This window comes from Symphalangus syndactylus, chromosome 14 (assembly GCF_028878055.3).
Source record: "Symphalangus syndactylus isolate Jambi chromosome 14, NHGRI_mSymSyn1-v2.1_pri, whole genome shotgun sequence".
NCBI classification, from domain to species: domain Eukaryota; kingdom Metazoa; phylum Chordata; class Mammalia; order Primates; family Hylobatidae; genus Symphalangus; species Symphalangus syndactylus.
Window position 1 is genome coordinate 8303924 of NC_072436.2, and position 27450 is coordinate 8331373.

The 27450-nt window shown below is 51.1% G+C and overlaps 1 protein-coding gene across 2 annotated transcripts in view; it reads left to right on the forward strand.

Annotated features, from left to right (window-relative positions):
* The first annotated feature begins 82 nt into the window (after positions 1 to 82).
* Positions 83 to 27450, forward strand: part of WDR45B (WD repeat domain 45B) — a 34782-nt gene continuing 7414 nt past the window's right edge. The window contains exons 1-5 of one of the 2 annotated variants that reach the window (XM_055240532.2): positions 83 to 393; positions 6843 to 6917; positions 17972 to 18073; positions 21751 to 21838; positions 23678 to 23772. In XM_055240532.2, the coding sequence (XP_055096507.1) occupies positions 327 to 393; positions 6843 to 6917; positions 17972 to 18073; positions 21751 to 21838; positions 23678 to 23772 (427 nt within the window). In that variant the 5' untranslated portion in view covers positions 83 to 326. The remainder of the gene's footprint in view (positions 394 to 6842; positions 6918 to 17971; positions 18074 to 21750; positions 21839 to 23677; positions 23773 to 27450) is intronic. The other variant, XR_010115516.1, reaches the window with a different exon arrangement.

A 27450-nucleotide genomic window follows, 5' to 3' on the forward strand; every position in this document is an offset into this window, starting at 1 on the left:
CCGCCTCGTCCCGCCCCGTCCCGCTCCTCCCGCCCCTCCCCGCTCCTCCCCGCCCCGCCCCGCCCCTCCCCTCCCCTCCTTGCCTCGCCTCGCCTCGCTTCGGTTAGATGCGCTCGGCGCTCCATAGGCTCCCTCGTGGGGCGCGCGCGCACGCACGGACGTCCAGCACGCACGCACATCCAGCACGCACGCACATCCAGCACGCACGCACGTACGACCGGCACTTCCGGCCGCGGCGGCCTCAGAGCCGGCCCGAAGGGACCAGACCGCTGGCCCCCGCGAGCGGCATGCAGCGCTGAGGAGCGGCGACCCAGTACGGCGGCGCCATGAACCTCCTGCCGTGTAACCCTCATGGTAACGGGCTGCTTTACGCCGGCTTCAACCAGGACCACGGTGAGGAGGCGCGAGGCGCGGCCATGTCGCCCTGCCCGGCCGGGCCTTCCCGCAGCCCGGGGTCCCCGACTCTCAGGCCTCTCCTGGGCGCCCCTTTCCGGCCAGGCCTTCCACCCGGGACCCCAGCCCCGCCCGAGCTCCCCTCCGAAGCCCCCGGCCCCGGCCCTCGCCGCTGCTCCCAGCCCGAGCCGGGGTCCGGACCAGGCCCGAACCGGCTCCCACGCTCCCGGCCTTTCGCGCCCCCCCATCCCCCGGGTTGTGACCGCTCCCAGCCGGCGGTCCCGGGCCGAGGTCGAGGTCGGTGGGAGACGGCGCAGAACCCCAGCCTCCTGCGCGGCCGCCCCTCCCCGCGCGCCACGCCCACTCGGGTCCCCTGGCTCCCTGCAGTCTCCACGGTTATCGGGATTTTCCCCACAGCGTGATTGACGCCTTGCCCAGAACCCCGTTTTGCCCCCTGTTCCTTTCAGGGTCTTTAGCAGGTAGCCCGTGGCTGAGCTGAATTCGCTTGGGTTCACTGGAGCCGCGGAGCCGGGCGTCTCCGACGCCTCTGGTGGCGAGTGGCGCGGGTGGGGTGCGGGTGTCACCTTTCCCGTCGGTTTCCATCGGAAAATGTCACTCTCCCCACCCCCACTCCCCGGGATTTTTCTTCGTGTTTGGTGGAGTAAAAGGACTTAAGGGAGGCCTTTGAGGGAAATCTTACTTCTCTTCCCGTGTCGGAATCCAGGTGTAAGCACTGGATGATTTAAAGCGCCCAGGGAAGGTGACCTCCTTCCCCGCAGGTGCTTCAGAGCTGCCGGGGATGCGGCCGGGGCGGTGCGGTCGGATTCCCGCGGGAGGCGGGCGGGACCTGGATTCGGATGGTTGCCTCCTCACCTCCCATTTGAAGGGCGCACTTCCCAAAGGTCACGATGGGGAAGAAAAGGAATGGCCGTTATTCCGAGACAGACTTCTGCGAGGCTTTACATTGCTGGCTTTGGAAGTTTTGTCTTTGAAGAGAATCTAGGCAGGTGCTGTATGATCCCGTATTTGTGAAGACAATTTTATTTATTTATTTATTTCATTTTGAGACGGAGTCTCATTCTGTCGCCCAGGCTGGTGCGATCTCAACTCACTGCAACCTCCTCTTCCCGGGTTCAAGCCATTCTCCTGCCTCAGGCTCCCGAGTAGCTGGGTTTACAGGCGCCTGCCTCCACGTCCGGCTACCATGCTCGGCTAATTTTAGTATTTTTAGTAGAGACGGGGTTTCACCATGTTGGCCAGGCAGGTCTCGATCTCCTGACCTCAGGTGATCCACCTGCCTCGGCCTCCCAAGGTGCTGGGATTACAGGCGTGAGCCACTGCGCCCGGCCGGATTACACATATTTAAAAGAACTCCCTCTCAGTGATTCTGATGCCTGATGCCCTGGGGCCAGTCAGGCTTCCTGGGCGCTGCCAGCTTCCCCAGGGTTGTGTGCTGGAGTTTCTCCGCAAGAAAGTTTTGCTGAGATGGTAAGGGAGATGCCTAGCCTTCTCAGAAGGTGGTTTCCAATCGTCTGGTGTTTGTAATGCCTTCTTTTTAGTGAAATGTGCTACACCTGTAGAAGGGTGGCTATATCATAAGTGTTCAGGTGATGAATTTTCCAAACTGAACATACCTGTCACTAACAATTAAGAAATTGAATATACCTGGCCACTCTTGATTCCAATAAATGCTCCTGCCTGACTTGTGACGTCATAGATTAGTTTTCCCTACTTCTGTACTTTATTTTTGTGCTTGTTTTTGTTTCTAGCTTTTTTTGTTTTTTTGTTTTGTTTTGTTTTTTAGACGGAATTTCGCTCTCGTTTCCCAGGCTGGAGTGCCATGGCGCGTTCTAGGCTCACTGCAAACTCCGCCTCTCAGGTTCGAGCAACTGTCCTGTCTCAGCCTCCCGAGTAGCTGGGATTACAGGCATGCACCACCATGCCTGGCTAATTTTGTGTTTTTAGTAGAGACTGGGTTTCTCCATGTTGAGTCTGGTCTTGAACTCCTGACCTCAGGTGATCCGCCCACCTCGGCCTCCCAAAGTGCTGGGGTTACAGGCGTGAGCTATGGCGCCAGGCTGTTTCTAGGTTTCTTAACATCATGTTTGTGATTTTCTTTTTCCGTATTGTTGAGTATAGTTGTAGATCATTGTTTTTTTTTCTTTCCGAGACGGAGTCTTGCTCTTGCTCAGGCTGGAGTGCTGTGGCATGATCTCAGCTCACTGCAACCTCGGCCTCCTGGGTTCAAGTGATTCTCCTGCCTCAGGCTCCTGAGTAGCTGGGACTACAGGCGCCCGCCACCGCTCCCGGCTAATTTTTGTATTTTGAGTAGAGACAGGGTTTCACCATGTTAGCCAGGATGATCTCGATCTCCTCACCCCATGATCTGCCCACCTCGGCCGCCCAAATGCTGGGATTACAGGTGTGAGCCACCGTGCCCGGCCAGATCATTCTTGATGGACAGTGTTCCTTTGTGCAGACATATAACAATTCATATATCCATTCTACCATGGTTGGGCATTTGGGTACGTTCCAGTTTTTGGCTACCATAAGCATAATATGAATAATAAGAGTAATGATTATGCTAGAACATGTCTCAGTGACCATATGTTCACATTTCCGCAGGCATGTACTTCTAGATACCTAGGAATAGAATTGAGAGTATAGCAGATAGTACAAATAGTTTTCCAAAGTGGTTGTACCACTTTGCCCTCAACTAGCAGTTCTGAGAGTTCCCATGGCTCTACACCCAGCTCACATTTGATGTTTTCTCTTATTTTTGGTCATTTTGGTGGCTGTGTACATTTCTCTGTTGTTTATTTGCATTTTCCTGATTTTGTGTTTCTTGACCACTTGGATATCCTCTTGTGACATGTCTAAGTCTTTTGCCCATTTTTCTGTTGAGGACTTTGCCTTTCTCTTGTGGATTTCTAGGAGGTGGTTTGGGTATTTCTATTTTTTTTTTTTTTTTTAATTTTTTTTTTGAGACAGAGTCTTGCTATGTTGCCCAGGTTGGAGTGCAATGGTGTGATCTCAGGTCACTGCAGCCTCCCCCTCCCGGGTTCAAGCGATTCTCCTGTCTTGGCCTTCTGAGTAGCTGGGATTACAGGCACTCACCACCATGACTGGCTAACTTTTTGGTATTTCTAGTAGAGACGGGGTTTCTTTTTTTTTTTTTTTTTTTTTACATTTTTTTAATTTTTTTTGCATACAAAAACAATAAACATTTTCTAAAAATACATACAAGCAAAAAGATGCGTATCAAACATATTAGGAAGGTTGCACATGGGAAGTCGGGGAATAGAAATGGGGGTGGGAGTTAAAATAAATGAGAGAGGGACTTTATATGGATCAGTGATAATAACTCAATCCTCTATTTGACAAAGAAGAGGGAGAAGGAAGAGGAAGAAAAAGAAAGTGGGATAAATGATCAGAAAGGGAGGAAAATAGAAAAAATTAGAGTATGACTCCAGGGTAGACCTGTTTTGTTGTCATTGAGTTGGTTGGTTGGTTTGTCTGTTGTATTCTTCATGTTTCGCCAAGTTGGCCAGACTGGTCTCGAACTCCTAGCCCGAAGTGATCAACCCGCCTCGCCCCCCAGAGTGCCGGGACCACAGGCGTGAGCCACCACGTCCAGCCCCCACATTGCTTTTGGCCTCCGTGGTAGACCTCCCAGACGGAGCGGCCAGGCAGAGGAGCTCCTCACTTCTACCCAGACACGGGGCGGCCGGGCAGAGGGGCTCCTCACTTCCCAGATGGGGCGACCAGGCAGAGACGCTCCTCACTTCTTCCCAGACGATAGGTGGCCGGGCAGAGGCGCTCCTCACTTCCCAGACGATGGGTGGTCGGGCAGAGGCGCTCCCCACTTCCCAGACGATGGGTGGCTGGGCAGAGGCGCTCCTCACTTCCCAGACGATGGGCGGCCGGGCAGAGGCGCTCCTCACCTCCCAGACGATGGGTGTCCGGGCAGAGGCACTCCTCACTTCCCAGATGGGGCAGCCGGGCAGAGGCGCTCCTCACTTTCCAGACGATGGGTGGTCGGACAGAGGCGCTCCTCACCTCCCAGACGATGGGTGGCCGGGCAGAGGCGCTCCTCACCTCCCAGACGGGGCGGCCGGGCAGAGGCGCTCCTCACTTCTTCCCGGACGGGGTGGCCGGGCAGAGGCGCTCCTCACTTCTTCCCGACGGGGCGGCCGGGCAGAGGCGCTCCTCACTTCTTCCCGGACGGGGCGGCCGGGCAGAGGCGCTCCTCACTTCTTCCCGGACGGGGCGGCCGGGCAGAGGCGCTCCTCACTTCTTCCCGGACGGGGCGGCCGGGCAGAGGCGCTCCTCACTTCCTCCCAGACAGGGCGGCCGGGCAGAGGCGCTTCTCACCTCCCAGACGATGGGAGGCCGGGCAGAGGCGCTCCTCACTTCCCAGACGATGGGTGGCCGGGCAGAGGCGCTCCTCACTTCCCAGACGATGGGTGGCCGGGCAGAGGCGCTCCTCACTTCCCAGACGGGGCGGCCGGGCAGAGGAGCTCCTCACTTCCCAGACAGGGCGGCCGGGCAGAGGCGCTCCTCACTTCCCGGACGATGGGTGGCCGGGCAGAGGCGCTCCTCACTTCCCGGATGATGGGTGGCCGGGCAGAGGCGCTCCTCACTTCCCAGACGGTGGGTGGCCGGGCAGAGGCGCTCCTCACTTCCCAGACGGTGGGTGGCCGGGCAGAGGCGCTCCTCACTTCCCAGACGGTGGGTGGCCGGGCAGAGGCGCTCCTCACTTCCCAGACGGTGGGTGGCCGGGCAGAGGCGCTCCTCACTTCCCAGACGGTGGGTGGCCGGGCAGAGGCGCTCCTCACTTCCCAGACGGTGGGTGGCCGGGCAGAGGCACTCCTCACTTCCCAGACGGGGCGGCCGGGCAGAGGCGCTCCTCACTTCCCAGACGGTGGGTGGCCGGGCAGAGGCGCTCCTCACTTCTTCCCGGATGGGGCGGCCGGGCAGAGGCACTCCTCACTTCTTCCCGGATGGGGCGCCCGGGCAGAGGCGCTCCTCATTTCTTCCCGGACGGGGCGGCCGGGCAGAGGCACTCCTCACTTCCCAGACGGGGTGGCCGGGCAGAGGCGCTCCTCACTTCTTCCCGGACGGGGCGGCCGGGCAGAGGCGCTCCTCACTTCTTCCCGGACGGGGCGCCCGGGCAGAGGCGCTCCTCATTTCTTCCCGGACGGGGCGGCGGGCAGAGGCGCGTAGAGACGGGGTTTCATCATGTTGGTCAGGCTGGTCTCGAACTCCTGATCTCAGGTGATCCACCTGCCTTGGCCTCCCAAAGTGCTGGGATTACAGGCACATGCCACCATGCCTGGCTAATTTTTGTATTTTTAGTGGAGAGTAGGTTTCACCATGTTGGCCAGGGTGGTCTCGAACTCCTGACCTCAGGTGATCCGCCCACCTCGGCCTCCCAAAGTGCTGGGATTGCAGGCGTGAGCCGCTGTGCCCGGCCTGTTTTGTCTTGTGTTTTGAGCTGGGATTGCAGGTGTGAGCCGCTGCACCTGGCCTGTTTTGTCTTGTGTTTTGAGCTGGGATTGCAGGTGTGAGCCGCTGCGCCTGGCCTCAAATGGGAGTTTTAGAAGCCTTTGCATTGGGCTTTCACACCAATTGTGCAGTCATTGGAAGGATCCAGACTTCGCAACATTTCATGTGAAAAATAATTGGGGGGTTTGTTTTTTTTTTTTCTCTTTCCAGCCACAGCTTCATAGAGCCAACAGTTGGACACGGCATTTAAGGAGATGGATGTAGTCCTTGGGTCACACACGAGCATTAACACACTATCATCTACGCACTTAAGTGCTTTGTTCAGTTTCTAACAGTGCCATTTATTTGGACCATTAACAGCCTGGTGTGTGACTTGGAGACAGTGACCGGGCTGAGTGACCTGGGTAACTCATTGAGACTCTGACAGGGTTTTAAGGAGTTAGGATGATTTATAGGTGGGAGCAAAGTCACGGGAGACCACCCCGTAAATGGGAAAGAGCATCCTTTCCTCACCTTCCCGGTTCCTGGAGTCTAGGACTACCTCTTGTCTCCCTAGCACCCTGCCATTCCCTTCACCTGGTGTCCACAGTGGGCAGGATTGCCTGCTTGGTGGCTTTCCTCCTCTAGATGTGTCCTTCACGTTTGTCACTCATTGTCCTCCAAGCCTGGGCCACAGGGATGCCACCGAAGGACCCTGCAGTGGGGAGGTTGCGTGAACAACTCCAAGACTCCTTTGCTAAAGGACAAACAAAATGTCCCGCATGGATGTGCTTGTCACTTAGTGACATTTCTACAAGGAAAGGAGTTGTGACTTAGCACCTGTTGTGTCTGTGTGGTTTGAGCATCTGCAAGAGTTCTCAGTAGTTGTCATTTCTCCAGACCTCTTACTTTTACTCACTCCAGGCCTGGAGATTAATGTCTCTCTTACACTTCTGCTTTAGGATGCTTTGCGTGTGGGATGGAAAATGGATTCCGAGTCTATAACACTGATCCACTAAAAGAAAAAGAGAAACAAGGTAAGAACAGACATTTCTTGGTTCCTCCCCTTTCCAACCCTCAGAGTCTAAATTTAACCTTGCAGGTGGAGCAGGGAGGGGAGGGCTGTTTTCGAGAAGTAGGGTTCATGGCCCCTCATAAACTTGGAGGGAGCTGTCCTCTTTCTTTCGTTGAGCTTCTACAGGTGCTGAGGGATACAGGAGTGTGTTGAGCAGGTTTGTTCACTGGCCTGATTTCTCTAGTGAATTATCGATCAGCATGAACTTCTTGTGCCTTTTCCCTGTCACATCAGGGATTTTTGGCAGCAGAAACCTCTTTTCAAGTAAAGTCTTACCTGTAACCCTGCAATGTAGAACAGTAAGTGGTGCTTTATGTCTGGGAGTTTATTTTGTGAGTCAGGGTGCATTTCCTCAGCCTGCATCCATGCTGTGTACGTTTGAGTCCTGGTTCTGCCCTTTACCAGGTTGCTGTGTGACCTTGGGCAAATTTCTCAGCCTCTTTGGGCCTCTATTTTTTTTTTTCTTCCGAGATGGAATCTTGCTCTGTTGCCCAGGCTGGAGTGCAATGGCATGATTTCGGCTCATTGCAACCTCCGCCTCCCAGGTTCAAGCAGTTCTCCTGCCTCAGCCTCCCGAGTAGCTGGGATTACAGGCACCCACCACCACAACCGGCTAATTTTTGTATTTTTAGTAGAGACGGGGTTTCACCATTTTGGCCAGGCTGGTCTCGAACTCCTGACCTCGTGATCTGCCTGCCTCGGCCTCCCAAAGTGTTGGGATAATGGGCGTGGGCCACCGCGCCCAGCCACCTCACTTTCTTTATATGTGAAATAAGGTTGATAACAATACCTGCCTCAGAGTTATTGTAAAAATGAGTCAGGGTGCGGAAGACACACAGATTAATGCCTGCACACACATTAGGTGCTGTGGAGTGTATGATGCCACATACACTGTATGATGGGATTTATGCAGATAAATGTATGATGGGATAATGATGGGATTTATGCAGATAAGTAGTTGCAAAACATTTTAAAACAGCTTGACTTGCAAATCTCAGGATACTTTTTACTAAATTGACCCAGAAGCTTACAGAAGAGTTGTAGACATTGGTGTCCAAGTTGAATCATTAGCAGCTGTGTGGGAAAAACCCCCAACCATGTTTTCTCTCCACTCAACAGCACGACAGTCTTCAGCACAGAAGAAGACTTCTGTGACTGAATGTGGGGGATTTTTCCCCACACACCACGCAGTGGACACCAGCTGGGTGTCCTTTCAGTTCTGACACCATCTACCTAGAGATGGAGTCAGAGCTCACAGGTTGAGGGCTCAGTCCCCAAGACTGCCCCAGCCCCCACCATGCATGAGTCTAGGCCTCCTAAACTTCAGACCGACTGGCTTCAAGTTGGGGTTCCCACAGCCCCCTCCTTGGATTCAATTAATGTGCTGGAGCGGCTTCCAGAACTGAGGGAAGCACATTTACCAGTTTATTATAAAGCAGCAGTCCGCAGCCTTTTTGGCACCAGGAACTGGTTTCGTGGAAGACAGTGTTTTTCATGGGATGGTTTCGGGATGAAACTGTTCCCTCTTAGATCATCAGGCATTAGAGTCTCATGAGGAGCGTGCAGCCTCCATCCCCCGTGTGTGCTGTTCACAGTGGGGTTCATGCTTCTGTGAGAATCGTACACTGCCGCTGATCTGACGGGGCAGAGCTCGGTGGGGATGCTTGTTCGCCTGCTGCTTGCTTCCTGCTGTGCAGCCTGGTCCCTAACGGGCCACGGACCAGTACTGCCCCGGGGTTGCAGACCCATTGTAAAGGATATTGCCAAGAATACAGATGAGGGCAAGCACGGGACAAGGTGTGGGGGGACGGGCTGTGGAGTTTCCAAGCCCTCCCTGGGCTGCCACCCTCCAGGACCTTCCATGTGTTCAGCTGACCTCTTGGATTTTTATGTTTTTTATTTTTTTAACTTCAAAATTCATTTTTCTTTGATTTTTTTCTCTTTTTTTCCACATGTGTTACAGAAAATACCTCATATATATCTGAGGTTGTCTCGCTCTGTTGCCCAGGCTGGAGTGCAGTGGTATGATCTCGGCTCACTGCAAGCTCCGCCTCCCGGGTTCAGGCCTTTCTCCTGCCTCGGCCTCCCGAGTAGCTGGGACTACAGGCGCCTGCCACCACGCCTGGCTAATTTTTTTTGTGTTTTTGGTAGAGATGGGGTTTCACTGTGTTAGCCAGGATGGTCTTGATCTCCTGACCTCGTGATCCGCTCACCTCGGCCTCCCAAAGTGCTGGGATTACAGGCGTGAGCCACCGCGCCCAGCCACCTCTTGGATTTTGAAGGAAGCTTCATAGTATTTGCATTGCTTCTCCCAGTGTGTAGGTTGGGACCCTCTCTATGGAGGGTCTTCAGACCCACAGTCAGGTGAAGATTTGAGTTCTGCCTTAGCAGGTGAAAGGAGGGCGGGAGAGAGATTCTGGTTCCTGAGGCCTAACACACCCAATATTATAACAGAAGATTGTAACAAGATCTGGGAGTTACGAGCCAGGAACTGTGGGTGAAAACCTGTATGTGTCTCTCTCGTAACACCACAGCAGCATATTAACCACTGCTTCCTAATTAATGAAGTGTTTACAGTAAATTCAGCATTTCTTATAAAAATGAGTTTGACGGCCTGCACGGTGGCTCAGCCTGTAATCCCAGCGCTTTGGGAAGCTGAGGCAAGCAGATTGCCTGAGCTCAGGAGTTCGAGACCAGCCTGGGCAACACGGTGAAACCCCATCTCTACTACAAATACAAAAAGTTAGCCAGGCGTGGTGGCGCGTGCCTGTAATTCAAATTACTGGGGAGGTTGAGGCACGAGAATCACTTAAACCCGGGAGGCCGAGGTTGCAGTGAGCCGAGATTGCGCCACTGCACTCCATCCTGGGCGACAGAGCAAGACTTAGTCTCAAAAAAAAAAAAAGACAAGAAGCATCTAAAACTTCTAAATTCCAGAAAAGTATACCATTGTCATGGTTTAGCACATCACACACGTACCCGGTCCTGTGCGTCTGCCAGCTCGTCCGTGTCTGGGGCAAGCTGTCCCTGAGCTTAGCATGCAGTGAGTTCTCACATGTGCATGTGTGCTCCCGTTTCCAGCTTATGTGAGTAGATAGGCCCTAATGTGGAATGGATACAGTAGGGCCACACTGTCTTTTTGATGGCACATTTAAACAGTTTGGCTCTGCACTTACAGACTCGTCTGCTGCTCTGCGTCTGGCAGCTTACAGTTTAACAGTGAAGAGCAGGCCAGGCGCGGTGGCTCACCCCTCAAATCCCAGCACTTTGGGAGGCCAAGGTGGGCAGATCACAAGGTCAGGAGATTGAGACCATCCTGGCCGGCACGGTGAAACCCTGTCTCTACTAAAAATACAAAAATTAGCTGGGCTGGTGGTGCGTGCCTGTAATCCCAGCTACTCAGGAGGCTGAGGCAGGAGAATTGCTTGAACCAGGGAGTCGGAGGTTGCATTGAGCTGAGATCTCGCCACTGCACTGCAGCCTGATGACAGAGTGAGACTCTGTTTCAAAAAAAAAAAAACAAAAAAATTCCAGTGAAGAGCAGCAGCAGACTTGCCCTTGTTCCTTTTTAACTGGAGCAGTTTGCTTTCCTGAGTGGTGGGGAAGGAAGCCTGCATTACAGTGTGTCCTGGATCTGGGCTTGTGGCATGGTTCTCTCCTGTGTGACTGTGGCATCGAATAAGGAGACTGTGGGCTCTGAGCAGGCTGCCTCTTCCAGATACGCCTTCTGCCACTTGGCAGGAACAGGAAGCTAGTAGTTCAGGGAAGCCTTCTTGGGGATCCCTGCTCCTTCAGTCTTGGGGGGCAGCGTTCTCCCACCCTGCTCCACAACATAGATCCTGCATCCATTGTACACCCAGGTTTGTTCTTTCCACACACACAGCCCAGCAGCCCGCCCGACCCAACACACATACAGCCCAGCAGCCTGTCCAACCCGACCCACACACAGCCCAGCAGCCTGCCCAACCCAACACACACACAGCCCAGCAGCCCTCCCGACCTGACACACACACAGCCCAGCAGCCCAACCTGACACACACATAGCCCAGCAGCCCTCCCGACCTGACACACACATAGCCCAGCAGCCCTCCCGACCTGACACACACACAGCCCAGCAGCCCTCCCGACCTGACACACACACAGCCCAGCAGCCCAACCTGACACACACATAGCCCAGCAGCCCTCCCGACCTGACACACACATAGCCCAGCAGCCCTCCCGACCTGACACACACACAGCCCAGCAGCCCTCCCGACCTGACACACACACAGCCCAGCAGCCCGACCTGACACACACACAGCCCAGCGGCCCAACCTGACACACACACAGCCCAGCAGCCCCAGCACATCTAGCCTCACAACAGGTCCTGCAGGCTTCGTGCTGTGTGCTCACCCAGCTTGCCAGGTGAAGGTGCTAGAGAAATGGGAGGCCTGCACTGTGTAGGTAGCACGTGGTCCCTGCAGGTGGGGAGGATACAGAGGTGGTGGGTAGCTTTGGGAAGGAGGTGGAAAGGGGAAGTTTCGTAACCTGGTGGTAGAAGGTTAGATTGGTAGAGCCTTGTGGAGTAATTTGACAAGCTGTGTTCATTATAGATGTACTGTTTGAGGGGGTATACCAATATTACTTGCAACACTGTTTCCAACAGTGGAAAATTGGAGAACCCGAATGACTGTCCTGAAAGGGTTGATTACTGTGGTTGTGGCACATCCTCAAAATGGTGCCTCATGCGGTAAGAATGCCAAGACCAATCTGAATCCTCATGTGGAGAGATGGCCATGGCATTGTTAAAGGAAAAAGAGCGTAGAGAATAGCATAGATGGTGTTATAGGAACAAGATATCTATGCACAAAGTTTAGAACATACGTGGCCAGGCAGAGTGGCTCATGCCTGTAATGCCAGCACTTTGGGAGGCTGAGGCAGGTGGATCACGAGGTCAGGAGATCGAGACCATCCTGGCCAACATGGTGAAACCCCATCTCTACTAAAAATACAAAAATTAGCCGGGCATGGTGGCGCGCACCTGTAGTCCCAGCTACTTGGAAGGCTGAGGCAGGAGAATCACTCGAACCCGGGAGGCGGAGGTTACAGTGAGCCGAGATCGTGCCACTGCCTCCAGCCTGAGCAACAGAGCAAGACTCCGTCTCAAAAAAAGTACATATATGATGTTGTTTCACAGTGTTTTCTACTTTATGCTTTTCTGTGTTGTTTTATAGAAATGATGCATAATTTTTATAATGGGGAAATAAGGTTTTCTTTAAAAATAAAACTCCACAGAAATAGGAACGAGAAACAGGGACTGCACGACAGGACAGAGGCAAAAATAAAAAGGTTATTAGCCTCAAGTGCTAGAATGGTCGATTTTCACTCATTTGTATAAAGTGATTCATTTTTCAGGCATCTCTTAGTGGAATAGAAATTATGCCAGTATTCAGACATCCCCTTTCCCCATTTTCTTTTATTAGTTTCTTGTGTTTTGCAGCAGGCTGTGTTGGGAGAGTCTGGGCCTGTCAAGGTGTGGTGTAATTATATATTTTGGTTTTCACCCTGGCCGGTAACTCCCACAGACCTGGTTAGTCTTTTTGTTACAATATTGGCCCTCAGGGGAGGCCTTGACCTTCTCCTACCCCCTTTTCACCCTAATGTGTCCTGTCTCCCCACTGCCACCCCACCTTCCTTCCTTCCTTCCTTTTCTTTGTTTCCTCTTCCCCCCTCCCCTGCCCTCCCCTCCCCTCCCCTCCCCTCCCCTGCCCTCCCCTCCCCGGCCCTCCCCTGCCCTCCCCTGCCCTGCCCTCCCCTCCCCTGCCCTGCCCTCCCCTCCCCTGCCCTGCCCTCCCCTCCCCTGCCCTGCCCTCCCCTCCCCTGCCCTGCCCTGCCCTCCCCTCCCCTGCCCTCTCCTCCCCTCCCCTCCCCTGCCCTCCCCTCCCCTGCCCTCCACTCCCCTCCCCTGCCCTGCCCTCCACTTCCCTCCCCTGCCGTGTCCTGCCCTGCCCTCCCCTCCCCTCCCCTGCCGTGTCCTGCCCTGCCCTCCCCTCCCTTCCCCTCCCCTGCCCTGCCCTCCCCTCTTCTTTGATAGAATCTCTCCCAGGCTGGAGTGCAGTGGCTCCATCTTGGCTCACTGCAACCTCCACCTCATGGATTCAAGCGATTCTCATGCCTCAGCCTTCCAAGTAGCTGGAATTACAGGCGCATGCCACCACACCCGGCTACGTTTTTTTGTTTGTTTTGTATTTTTAGTAGAGATGGGGTTTCACCACGTTGGCCAGGCTGGTCTCAAACTCTTGACTTCAAGTTATTTGTCTGCCTCGGCCTCCCAGAGTGCTGGGATTACAGGCATTAACCACCACCACCCCCCACCCTTTCTAATTGTGGGTCTTAAGACCCTCCCCAGAGAAGGCCACACCCTGTGCCCCTGGGGAAGGAATGCTGATGTCATGAAGCTTCCATAAAATCCCAAGGAGACAGGGTTCAGAGAGCTTCATGGAAGCTTTGCGTCCTTCCCCTAATACCTTGCCCTATGCATCTCTTCATCTGTATCCTTTGTAATATTCTTTGTTATAAACTGGTAAACATAAGGAAGTGTTTCCCTGAGTTTGGTGAGCCGTGCCAGCAAATTGAACCGAAAGAAGGGGTCACGGGAACCCCAGCTTGAAGCCGGTCAGTCAGAAGTTCTGAAGGTTCTGACCTGCGACTGGTGTGTGGTGCAGACAGTCTTGGGGACTGAGCCTTCAACCTGTGAGATCTGATACTGTCTCCAGGTAGATGGTGTCAGAACTGAGTTAGAGGAAACCCAGCTGGGGTTTGCTGTGCGGTTTCTGCTTTAGTCACAGAAGTCTTCTGTGTTGGTGATTGTGTGAGAACAGAGACCGTGATTAGAGGAGAGGGTTTTTCTCTAACACAAGGACTGGGGTGTACCTCAAGTTTTCCTCAGCTGATGTTTAGCAAGAGCCTGTTTTGTGTCCTACACAACCTGTTGCTGCAATTTTAGTTGCTGTTACAGACAAGTCCGACCGCCAGGGACCCTTAGAGATGTAGACGCTGACATCCTGGGCAGGCTTGGGCATTTCTTCTTCTTTTTGTGGATATAAAATGTTCCAGGAATAAATGCTCGGTGCTGTGAAGTAAAACCAGCACTCAGGCAAAAGTTTAATTCTCTCAGTAAGGCAATTTACTTCTGCAGAAGGGTGCCACTTGGATCAGTCAGGATGGCAAGAGCACAGAGAACAAAGGAGGCCGGGGGTTTTTATCCTGAACGCAGTCCCTATCTCTGTGTCACTCCCCTATGGGCTGGGGTCGGACAGCACAATCTGAGCTGACCCAGTTGGCTACTTGTACATATTTTTCTAAATATAGAAGGGAGGGGGACGTGAGGTACAGAGGTGGAGCATGTGAGACGTGCATTTTTGGGGGAACAATGGGTACAGGTAACCAAGGGAACAGGTGTGAGTTATTGATTCCCTACGGGAAGCGGGTAGGCTGTTTACAGTAACTAGGGGCAAGGAAGAACAAGAAAGTTGAGTTGGAGAACAAAGGATAAGGAAGTTAACAGGCTAAATAAACCCTTTGAAGAGAAACTCAGAAAGATTTATTGTATCTTACATTTTTCTGTAACAAGGAATGTCCTTGGTAATATTTCAGTACCAGCCCTTGGGGTCTGGAACGTAGAAGGCTCTGAATGTAACCCTGGTCTTTCTGTGGGGAGACCCTCTCTCCCTCTTCAGCTGCAGGAGGTGGGGGTCAGGTACTATGGGAGAATCTCTTTGGCGGGGTTTAGAAGTCATCTCTAATTCCTGAAGTTTGGCTCTCATCTTTGCTTACTTCTCATTCCAGGAAAGGCCTTAACTCTTCTTCTCTGCCTCTTCACTTGATTCTGAAAAATCTGTTTTTCTTTTTTTTCTTTCCGTGGTTAAAACCCAGAGACCGCATAGCTAACTGTGCCTGTGACTGACTGTGTCTTCTCTTTTTTTTTTTTTTTTTTTTTGAAACGGAGTCTTGCTCTGTCACCCATGCTGGAGTGCAGTGGCGTGATCTTGGCTCACTGCAACCTCCGCCTGCCGGGTTCAAGTGATTCTCCTGCCTCAGCCTCCTGAGTAGCTGGGACTACACAGCTGGCTAATTTTTATATTTTTATTTTTTATTTATGTATTTATTTGAGAGAGTTTCACTCTTGTTGCCCAGGCTAGAGTGCAATGGCATGATCCCAACTCACCGCACCCTCTGCCTCCTGGGTTCAAGCGATTCTCCTGCCCCAACTTCTCGAGCAGTTAGGATTACAGTCGCCTGCCACCATGCCTGGCTAATTTTTTTGAATTTTTAGTAGAGACGAGGTTTCACCATGTTGGCCAAGCTGGTTTCGAACTCCTGACCTCAAGTGATCCACCTCCCTCGCCTCCCAAAATGCTGAGATAACAGGCGTGAGCCACCACACCTGGCCTTTTTATTATTTTTTAACTGAGGCAGCGTCTCACTGTGTTGCCCAGGCTGATCTTAAACTCCTGGCCTCAAGTCATCGTCCTGCCTTGGCCTCCCAGAGGGCTGGGATTATAGGTGTGAGTGAGCTGCTGCGCCCAGCCTCTTTTTAATTTTTTGAGGACCTGCCATACTTTTTTCCAGAGCAGCTGCATCAGACAGTGCATGAGAGTTCCCGTAGCTTCATATCTTGGCCAGTACTTGTTATTTCCTGGGTTAAAAAACAATATTAGCCATCCTCTGCAGTGAGCCCTGTTCCCATCACTGCACTTGCCTGGGCAACACTGTCTCAACAAAAGAAAAAAAATGAGTCATCCTGATGGGTATGAGGTGGTGGTGGGATCTCACTGTGGTTTTGGTTTGGATGTCTCTGATGCCTAATGATGTAGGGCATCTTTTCTTGTACTTTTTGGCCATTTGTAAATTATCTTTGGAGAAATGCTAAAATCCTTTGCCAGTTTTAAAATCAGGTTATTCATTTTTTTATTGTTGAGTTGTAAAAGTCCTTCATATATTCTGGATATTACACACTTATCGGATATGTGGTTTGCATATATGCTGTGCCGTTCCATAGGCTGTGTTTTCATTCTGTTGATTGTGTCCTTTGCTGCACAAAAGTTTGATGTCCCAAAAGCACATTGCCCGTGCTGGGGTTTTTTTTTTTTATTTTAAGATGGAGTCTCCCTCCTTCGCCCAGGCTGGAGTGCAGTGGCGCAATCTCTGCTCACTGCAACCTCTGCCTCCCGGGCTCAAGCAATTCTCCTGCCACAGCCTCCTGTGTAGCTGGGATTACAGGTGCCCGCCACCACAGCCGGCTAATTTTTGTATTTTTAGTAGAGACGGGGTTTCACTATGTTGGCCAGGCTGGTCTCAAACTCCTGACCTCAAGTAATCCACCCGCCTCAGCCTCCCAAAGTGCTGGGATTACAGGTGTGAGCCACTGTGCCCGGCTGCCTTGAATTTTAAATATCTTGAAGATCGAGCTGAGGCACTTTGGAGTCATTTTGTGCAGCTGTGACTGGAGAGGTAGAGCTCGTGGTCACTGCAGACAGAGAAGTGGGTGGGTGGACGGTCCTCCCGAGTTACGTGCACCTTACGGAACGTGGGAGTCACTGCAGACAGAGAGCTGAGTGGACAGTCCTGAGTTACGTGCACCTTACAGAACGTGGGAGTTTCTCATTGGTGTTCCCCTGTTGCCCCCCTCAGAGAGCATTGGTCATCCTTTTGTCATGGAAGACCTCTGAAAATCTGTGGACATTTTCCTCTGACATAATTCATGAACAGTTTGGAGCATTTCAGACTTCGGTGGCTCACACCTATAATCCCAGCATTTTGGGAGGCTGAGATGGCAGGATTGTTTGAGACCAGGAGTTCAAGACCAGCCTAGGCGTACAGCATGACCCTGTTTCTAAAAAAAAAAAAAAAAGGAAATGATAAAAGTCACTCAGCTTTTGCATTAGAGTTTTGTGGGGGTTTTTTTGTTTGTTTTTATTTATTTATTTTGAGATGGAGTCTCGCTCTGTCGCTGGGCTGGAGTGCAGTGGTGTGATCTCAGCTCACTGCAACCTCAGCCTCCTGGGTTCAAGTGATTCTCCTGCCTCAGCTCCTGAGTAGCTGGGACTACAGGTGCCTGCCACCATGCCGGCTAATTTTTGTATTTGCAGTAAAGACAGTGTTTCACCATGTTGGCCCGGATGGTCTCAATCTCTTGACCTCATCATCTGCTTGCCTCAGCCTCCCAAGCATCAGAGCTTTTAGTGTGCTTTCTTGGAGTTGACAGGTTTTGCCACCTCTTGAAATGTGAATTCAAGTGTTTCGTAACATTTTGCTGAGTTAGCTTCCTAGGGTGTTGTGTGCTCAGCCTTTATGAAACAGTGAACATGATGACAGTAAACTGAGAGAAGTTGGAAACCTAGCATTATTTTTTTAGCCAGTCACCTTTCTCATTTCTGATGATAGTTAGATATAAATTGCTGATTAAAAATGAGTCCTGTAGGCCGGGCACAGTGGCTCATGTCTATAATCCCAGCACTTTGGGAGGCCGAGGCGGACTGATTGCTTGAGTTCAGAAGTTTGAGATCAGCCTGGCCAGCATAGTGAAACCCCATCTCTACTAAAAATACAAAAATTAGCTGGGCATGGTGGCACATGCCTGTAGTCCCAGCTATCCAGGGAGGCTGAGGCAGGAGAGTGGCTTGAACCCAGGAGGTAGAGGTTGCAATAAGCCAAGATCGCACGACCGCACTCTAGCCTGGGTGACAGAGCAAGACTCCATCTCTAAAAAAAAAAAAAAAAATGAGTCCTGTATTCCCAGCTACTTGGGAAGCTGAGGCAGGAGGATCATGTGAGCCCAGGAGGTCAAGGCTGCAGTGAGCTGTGATTGTACCTGTGAATAGCGACTGCCCTCCAGCCTGGGCAACACAGTGAGATCTTGTCTCTTACAAAAACAGGAAAATGCTGTGTTACCTGTCTTGACTTTCTCTTTTCTTTTTTATCGTAAAATATACATATTAACTTGTAACATTTGTCTTTTTAAAACTGTCATTTCAGAATTTCTAGAAGGAGGAGTTGGCCATGTTGAAATGTTATTTCGCTGCAACTATTTAGCTTTAGTTGGTGGTGGAAAAAAGCCGAAATACCCTCCCAACAAAGGTACTGTAATTGTGTATTTAAGAATCATGCCTCACGTGTCCCAGTCTTTTTTTGAATGTGTTTATGTTTGTGGCCATGTGTGATTTTCCCCAGTAGTTCTGGGAAATATCCAGGACTGGTCACCGGGGAGGAAGCAGGTGGAGAGGGCACCAGGTCTCTGTTCCCATAAGCAGCACCTAAAGAGCATCACTCGCTTGCATTGTCATAGAACACGTGCTTTTCAGTCAGTAAACGGAAAACGGGCCTGCTGCACCTTAGGTTGACATCGTAAATGTCATGAATTCATTTTAAAGCAAGGTAGAAGGATCTTTTTCTTACTGAGAGCCATTGACTTAAAGGAACGTTAGTTTCATGGCCACGTAGAACAGAACACCAGTTTGGCTGTGGGTCTTGGGATATATTTGTCGGGGTGGGAGTACGCGCGTGTGTATGCAGATGACATGGCATAAGAGCTCTGGCCCTTTTAAGTAGAGGGAGGAGTAGACAGCTTTCCTGACAGCCGTGCGCCTCGTGCCAGCTTAACCTCGCTGTTGGTTGAGGAAAGAGGGCTCGAGGCGAAAGATCCAGGAATGGAGGGCAGAACACAAGGAAGAGGTGGGAGGCAGGAGGCGGTAGGTGGGAGGTGGACTGGGGATGGGAGGCAGGAGGTAGGCTGGGGGCGGGAGGTGGGAGGCAAATCTGGGGGAGGCTTGAATGCCAGTTAACATGTGGCCAGGAAGGAGATGCTGTCAGATCTGTGTTTTGGGAAAGTTCTGGTCTAGACGCAGTACATGAGGTGAGTGAAGAGACACCAGAGGATGGGGAAGGCGTGGGAAGTCCCCGTTTATGGGGAGAGGCAGGAAAAGTGGAGCAAGCATCCTTGTCTGAGCCCAGTGCCAGGCAGGAGGAGGCCTGAGAAAAGCCGTCTGGTTCTGGTGACATTGAAGGCCGCCGGTGGTCTCAGAGAATGGCTGAGTGGGAGCCCAGTGGTGGGTGGGTAGGGTGGGAGGAGGTGAGGAGGGAAGGAGAGGCCCAGTGAGGGAGGCAGTTCAGAATCAAGACCAGGTTGGGGCCCTGGGGGCACTGCATGCCAAGTGGGAAGTGAGCAGGTGAACTAGGATCTGGGTGAGACCACGTACTTAGGAATAGAATAGCCCAGGCCAGAACAGGCACAAAGGGATTGTGTGGAAAGGCAGAAGGTTCTAGATGACTCGTGACAGGCTTTGGGGCCCAGCTCACAGTTCTCAGCAGAGCCCCGTGAACTGCATGAACATGAATGTGCGGAAGAGAGACCACACTCAGGTGAGGACTGGCCCTGCCTGATACATTTATTTTTGTTTTGGAATTAGGAGAAGAGAAATGAAATGGGAAGAGATTATTGGTAGGAAAAACAGTAGAAGACAGGGCTTGAGATCTTGGCCTTTGAGCGGTTCTGTAGTCTCACTGGTCCAAGGTTTGTCTGTGCCAGCTTTAAAGCAGAGTTGAGAGTGGCTGCTAGCACAGCCCAGAGGGGCAGAGGCCTGTGGCTTGTGAGTCCTCTGGAGGAGCCCACCCAGAAGGGACAGCGGAGGTTCCACAGAGAGAGCGGGGCAGGCTTTGCAGGAGAATGACTTTGCCCTGGCTAATTGGGGATGGGCAGAAATCCTGCTGGTGAATTGGTCTGTGTCTTGTCGTGGAGAACTTCATTGACCATTAAGGAGGAAAGGAAGCTTATGGATGGAAGTTAGGAGGCCTAGAGGGCCGCCTCCCTTGCCCTACCTCTGGCACTGCTGGGGGACCCCAGGTGCTAACAAGGGAGCCATTTGTATGAGATAATCTCAGGTCTCATTCTCATTATAAAGTTTCTAAGAGGTTTTTTGAAAAAGCCTTAGAAACTTCACAGACTTAGAAGAAAGCAGTATTCAGCAGGTTTTTGAGTAAATGTACTTTTTGTAGCGTCTAAAGATACCTTTTTTTTTTTTTACTAGTAAACTTGATTTTTATTTATTTATTTAGTTTTGAGACAGGGTCTCACTGTATTGCCCAGGCCGGAATGCAATTGCACAATCCTGGTTCACTGCAGCTTCTACCTCCCCAGGCTCAGGTGATCCTTCCGCCTCAGCCTCCCAAGTAGCTGGGACTACAGGAGCACCCACCACACCCAGCTACTTTTTGTATTTTTAGTAGAGACAGCGTTTCAACATGTTGCCCACGCTGGTCTCAAACTCCTGAGCTCCATTGATCTGCCTCCCTCTGACTCCCAAAGTGCTGGGATTACAGGTGTGAGCCATCACACCCGGCCGTGTTTTTTGTGTGTTTTTTTGAGATAGGGTCTCCCTCTGTTGCTCAGATTGGAGTGCAGTGGGGTGATAATAGCTCACTGCAGCCTCAAACTCCTGGACTCAACCTGAGTAGCTGTGACTAATTTTTAATAACTTTTTTTCAGAAATGGGAGTCTCACTATGTTGCCCAGGCTGGTCTTCAACTCTTGGCCTCAAGCGATCTCACACCCCAGCCTCCCAAAGTGCTGGGATTACAGGCGTGAGCCACCGCACCCATCCCTCCTGTGGTTCTTCAAAAGCATGGTGCTGGTTGGCATTCTCATCCCTAAAGCTTGTCAGTACATTAGCCCTGAGAACACAAACTGCTAATTTATCCTAATAGAATGTTGCAATGTTAGCAGGCAAACAAGACAGAAGAAATTTTGAACTTAAAAAGCAGCAGGGGCTGGGTGCAGTGGCTCACACGTGCAGTCCTAGCACTTTGGGAAGTTGAGGTGGGCGGATCACTTCAGCCCAGAAGTTCGAGACCAGCCTGGGCAACATGGTAAAACCCCATCACTACCAAAAATACAAAACTTAGCTGGTCATGGTGGTACATGCCTGTAGTCCCAGCCATTTGGGAAGCTGACGTGGGAGAATCTCTTGAGCCTGGGAGGTCGAGGCTGCAGTGAGCCAAGATCACGCCACTGCACCCCAGCCTGGGCGAGAGAACGAGACCCTGTCTCAAAAACCAAAACAAGAGCAAGAACAACTCAGGACCTTGAGTGGAGGGAAGAACTCGTTGGCCCTGATTTGTGTCCCTCTGATTTCACTTTAAAGCTGAAACCTCCCTTCCTGATGCAGGTTTATCTCCAGCACTTTTAACATCAGTACCTATGGTCAGGCTTGCCTATGGGCTCAGTCGGGTGGAATCAAGGAAGGTCAGGGAGAGGAGAGTAACCAGGCAAGGGCAAGGGTTGGCAGAGAGAGATGAACGCGCTGAGCGCGCCTGTGTGTGAGGCCAGTGGGTCGCCTGAGAACGGGACCGGGCTGTGCGCACTGAGAGAGGAACAGGCGGGGAGGGAGCAATGGTTGGCAGAGAGAGAGATGAACGTGCTTAGTGTGCCTGTGTGTGAGGCCAGTGGGTCGCCTGAGAACGGGACCGGGCTGTGCACACTGAGAGAGGAATGGTCGGGGAGGGAGCAAGTGGGCAGCCAGCTACCAAGAAGGGGAGACGCTTTGAGTGGGGAAGGGGCCTGAGGGCGAATCCCCGGCACAGCTCACAGTTTGAGTTGTACTCCAAGGCCTCCCAGGTGCGGGTGTGTGTCTGAGGCCTGAGGGTGGGCGCAGCTGTGCCAGTGGAAAGAGAAAACACCTTAGGCGTCAAGCTGGCATCGCCGCATCCCAGCACCATGGCCTGTTTATGACTGCATTCATCTGTTCTTTCTGATATTTCAGTAATGATCTGGGATGACCTGAAGAAGAAGACTGTTATTGAAATAGAATTTTCTACAGAAGTCAAGGCAGTCAAACTGCGGCGAGATAGGTGGGTTTGGTGTCAGTAATTTTTTTTTTTTTTTTTTTTTTTTTTTTTTTGAGGCGGAGTCTCGCTCTGTCGCCCAGGCTGGAGTGCAGTGGCGCGATCTCGGCTCACTGCAAGCTCCGCCTCCCGGGTTCTCGCCTGGTGTCAGTAATTTTTTAAAGTGATATTTCACTTTCTCTAAAGATGGCTGAAATACTTTTCTATTTTTGGCAGAAAAATGTTTAGGAAATGATGTATTAAAGTGTTGGCCCTGGTTTTTATGACCATAAGGATATAAGAATTATTTATATTGCTGCAAGAAAGGCAGCGAATTGTATTTGTTTCCAGGGCTCCGCTGGAGGTAAGTAGGTGGTGGCGTGGATGATGTGCGCCACAGTGGACCAGGCAGTGGGTCTCACCATGGTGAGTTCTGTCCCATTCCGACATGTGCAGAGCTGAGGACATGAGTTTTGAGCCTTGAATTACCCTGGGCTTTTAGCCCATGCTTTGCCAAATGCTGCCTCTCAATAAAGGTTTTTGGTTTGAAGGTAAAGGAAAATTGAATTTTCTGTGTTGAAAGTAGCAGGTGGCTCTGTCAGCCATGGTCTCAGGGGCATTTAGGGGGAATATGGAAGTTTGTCCTAGTACGTTGAGCAAGATAGCGCAGAGTTCATTCATTTGGGTTTTTATTTAATATGATTTGCATATTTTACTCTAAGATTTCCATCTCTGTCGGCTGTGGGAGGACAGCAGCCGAGCAAGTTGGATGTAAACAGAGGTCATTTCACCTCCCTGCCTTTTTTTTTTTTCGGAGATAGAGTCTTGCTCTGTTGCCAGACTGGAGTGCAGTGGCACAATCTCAGTTCACTGCAACCTCTGCCTCCTGGATTCAAGCAATTTCTGCCTCAGCCTCCGGAGTAGCTGGGACTACAGGTGCACACCGCCAAGCCCGGCTGATTTTTGTATCTTTAGTAGAGACAGGGTTTTACCATGTTGGCCAGGATGGTCTCGATCCCTTGACCTCATGATCTACCTGCCTCGGCCTCCCAAAGTGCTGGGATTACAGGTGTGAGCCACTGCGCCTGGCCAACTGTCCTGCATTTTTGTGTAGGTTTGTCATTTTAATAACGTCAATATTTAAAGGCCCTTAGTAATGCAAATGTGGCCAGGCACCGTGGCTCATGCCTGTAATCCCAGCACTTTGGGAGGCTGAGGCAGACGGATCACAAGGTCAGGAGTTAGAGACCAGCCTGGCCAACATAGTGAAACCCCATCTCTACTAAAAATACAAAAATTAGCTGGGCGTGGTGGTGCGTGCCTGTAGTCCCAGCTACTCAGGAGGCTGAGGCAGGAGAATCGCTTGAACGCAAGAGGTGGAGGTTGCAGTGAGCCGAGGTTGTGCCACTGTGCTCCAGCCCGAGCGACAGAGTGAGACTCCATCTATAAAAGAAAAAGTAATAATAATAATAATGCAAACGCTTGAGCCAGATCAAGGATCTTCTACTTTCAGATTTTTCTTATTTTTTCCAGACACAGTAGCATTAAAATATCACTTCTGTGTGTTTTGCTCGGTTCTGAACCTAGATGGAGTGTTTGATGATGTCTCTCTGAACCTCAGAGACATCTCTTAGGCTGACCTTCACCCAGGCGAGAAGCACTCCCTCGGCAGTTCCAGCCCACGTGCACTCGCCGAGCTGCAGGCCTCGCGCTGGCTACCTGCCTCCAGAGCTTTTTCTTTAGGAACGCTCCTTTTCTGTATGGTATTTTCAGTGTCTGTCAGTTTCAGTCTGATAAGAACAGGAGCATAAAATGTTTGGGTCTGACTTCTGAGGAAAGCGGCTCTGATCATGTTTTTCTTTCCAGAATTGTGGTGGTTTTGGACTCCATGATTAAGGTGTTCACATTCACACACAATCCCCATCAGTTGCACGTCTTCGAAACTTGCTATAACCCCAAAGGTGAGAAATGGAGCAGACGGGTGGCGATGGGAAATGGGTCCACGTGGAGATGCCTGTCCTGGGCACTCCCTTCTCCAAGCAGGTCTCTGTCTGAGCAGGGTGCCTTGGCGAGAGCAGTCCTGAGCACAGAGGGGCCTCCGGAGAAGATGGACCTTCCAGGACCCACAGCTCAGCATCCCAAAACTACCTTGTGACCAGAGTCACAGAGTGGGGGCCCCTGTCCCCTCCCACCCAGTGACTGTGGCCTCTCAGAACCTCCACAGTGAACCAGGAACCTGTGTTTTCACCACATTGAGAGCCACTGAGTTCTGGACTCAAGCATTTCCTTGTCTTCTGAATTGGAGGATTGATTGTGTTTGACTTTGTCATTTATTGTACCATCTTCGTATCTTTTTAAATTTGGGGTTTTGCTTCTGGCTTTGTTAGGGTAAAATTTACACAAACTCACTCGTTGTAAGAATACCATTTGTGCCGGGCGCGGGGGCTCACTCCTGTAATCCCAGCACTTTGGGAGGCCGAGGAGGGCGGATCATGAGGTCAGGATATCGAGACCATCCTGGCTAACACGGTGAAACCCCGTCTCTACTAAAAATACAAAAAATTAGCTGAGCATGGTGGCGGGCGCCTGTAGTCCCAGCTACTAGGGAGGCTGAGGCAGGAGAATGGCATGAACCCCAGAGGCAGAGCTTGGAGTGAGCCGAGATCACGCTACTGCACTCCAGCCTGGGTGACAGAGCAAGACTCTGTCTCAAAAAAAAAAAAAAAAGAATACCATTTGTGGCCAGGCTTGGTGGCTCACCCCTGTAATCCTAGCACTTTGGGAGGCCAAGGCGGGCGGATCACAAGGTCAGGAGTTCGAGACCAGCCTGGCCAACATAGTGAAACCCTGTCTTTACTCAAAATACAAAAAATTAGCGAGGCGTGGTGGCAGGCGCCTGTAATCCTAGCTACTTGGGAGGCTGAGGCAGGAGAATCACTTGAACCCAGGAGGTAGAGGTTGCAGTGAGCCGAGATCACGCCATTGAACTCCAGCCTGGGCGATAGAGCAAGACTCTGTCTCAAGAAAAAAAAAATTTGATAAATTTCAGTCATTGTAAACAGTTGTGTAACCACCGTCACAGTCAAGACAGAACAGTCAGCTGGGCGTGGTGGCTCATGCCTGTAATCCCAGCACTTTAGGAGGCCAAGGCGGGCTGATCATGAGGTCAGGAGATTGAGGGCATCCTGGCCAACATGGTGAAACCTCATCTCTACTAAACATACAAAACTTAGCTGGGTGTGGTGGCGGGTGCCCATAGTCCCAGCTACTCGGGAGGCTGAGGCAGGAGAATCACTTGAACCCGGAGGTGGAGCTTGCAGTGAGCCGAGATTGTGCCACTGCACTCCAGCCTGGGCGACAGAGTGAGACTCTAAAAAAAAAAACAGAACAGTCTCATCTCCTGGAAAACTTTCTTGGGACAGTCCCCTCCCCACTCAACCCTCAGGTTTTGTTTTTTTACATGTATTTGCCCTCTGTGTGTGTGTATGTGTGTTGCTTTGTTAGTCCCTTTGGCCGTTTTTTGGCTATTATGAAGGAGTGTCGTGCACGTTCCCATAGCAGCCTTTGTGTGGGTAGTTTCATTTCTCTTGCATTGATACTAAGGGTTCCACTGCCTGGTCACAACCATGTTGCGGTTGTGTCTGACTCTATAAAATGTGGCCATTTATTTTCCAGAGTGGCTGTGTCCTCTTGCGTCTCATCCATGATTTATGAGTGTTCCAGCATCGTCGATCTTTCTAGCTGTAGCCGTTCCGTGCGTGTGTGATGGTATCTCACTGGTAACCGCATCTCCTTGTGGTTTTGGTTTGTGTTTCTCTGAGGACTGGCTGTGGCGACATCTTTCCCTGTGGTTCTTCTTCCCTTTCGAGATCTTTTGGGAAGTGCCCCAGATGTTTTGCCCATTTTTTAGCTGGTCGTTTATCTTATAATGAGATGTAAGAATTCTTTTTTTTTTTTTTTTTTTTATGAGACAGGGTCTTGCTCTGTTGCCCAGGCTGGAGTGCAGTGGCACGATCTCGGCTCACTGCAGCCTCCGCCTCCCAGGTTCAAGCAATTCTCCCACCTCAGCCTCCTGAGTAGCTGGGATTACAGGCACCTGCCACCATGCCCGGCTAATTTTTGTATTTTTAGTAGAGACGGGGTTTTACAAATGTTGGCCAGGCTGGTCTTGATCTCCTGACCTCATGATCCACCTGCCTCGGCCTCCCAAAGTGCGGGGATTACTAGCGTGAGCCACCACGCCCAGCCCTGTTTTTTTTTTGTTTGTTTTGTTTTGTTTTTGAGATAGAGTCTCGCTTTGTTGCCCAGGCTGGAGTGCAGTGGTGTGATCTCAGCTCACTGCAACCTCCGCCTCCTGGGTTCAAGCGATTCTCCTGCCTTAGCCTCCCGAGTAGCTGGGATTACAGGCATCTGCCACCATGCCCAGATAATTTCTGTATTTTTAGTAGAGATGGGGTTTCATTATGTTGGCCAGGCTGGTCTCAAACTCCTGATCTCAGGTGATCCACCTTCCTTGGCCTCCCAAAGTGCTGGGATTACAGGCGTGAGCCACTGTGCCCGGCTGTAAGAATTCTTTATATGTTGTAGATTTAGCCTTTTTCCTGGCACACTTTTGCAAGTATTGCTAAAAGATTTGTTTTATGTTTTCTTCTACACATTTAGTAGCTTTTCACCTAAAGTTAAATCTTTGATCCATTTCAAGTACATTTTTGTATTCAGTGTGAGGCACAAGCCTGGGTTCCTTTCTTTTCTATGTGGATATCTAACCTTGGTACCTTCATTTTGATTAAATAAATACAAGGTTTTATTCTGGACTTTTTGTTCTCTTCCATTGATCTGTGTTTCTATCTTTATCCCAGTATCATCCTGCATTGATGAGAGGTTTAAAGTAAATCTGAAATTAGGTAATATAAGTCTTGCAATCTTGTTCTTATTTTACAAAAAAAAAAAATTTGGTCACGCCTGTAATCCCAGCACTTTGGGAGGCCAAGGCAGGTGGATCACAAGGTCGGGAGATTGAGACCATCCTGGCTAATACGGTGAAATCCCATCTCTACTGAAAATACAAAAAATTAGCTGGGCATGGTGGCAGGTGCCTGTAGTCCCAGCTACTCGGGAGGCTGGGGCAGGAGAATGGCGTGAATCCCGGGAGGTGGAGCTTGCAGTGAGCCGAGATCACGCCACTGTACTCCAGCCTGGGTGACAGAGCCACACTCCGTCTCAAAAAAAATAAAAAATTTGGGCTGTTCTAGTGCCTTTATTTTTCCTTATAATTCTTAGTATCAGCTTGTCTTTCTTCAAGAACCCTTTCTGAGAGGTTAGCTGTGATCACACTGACTGTAAATGAGTTAGATAGTAATAGCCAGTCTTCCAGCCCACGATCACAGACCAGCTCTCTCTCAGATCTTCTGTGGTCTTCCTTTGCATGATGTTATAGTCCCTGGATAGGTCTTGTACATCTGTTAACTTATTCCTCAGTTTTTTAATATTTTTACGCTGTTGCTCATGGAGCTGCTTTTAAATTTTATAATTTTGCATTGCATTTTTGGTAGCACGTACCATGATGGATGGACAGTTGGTAAAGTTGTTCAGCACATGTCTTGATTATGAGGAGGTCTCATGCGAGGTAGCTTTGCTTA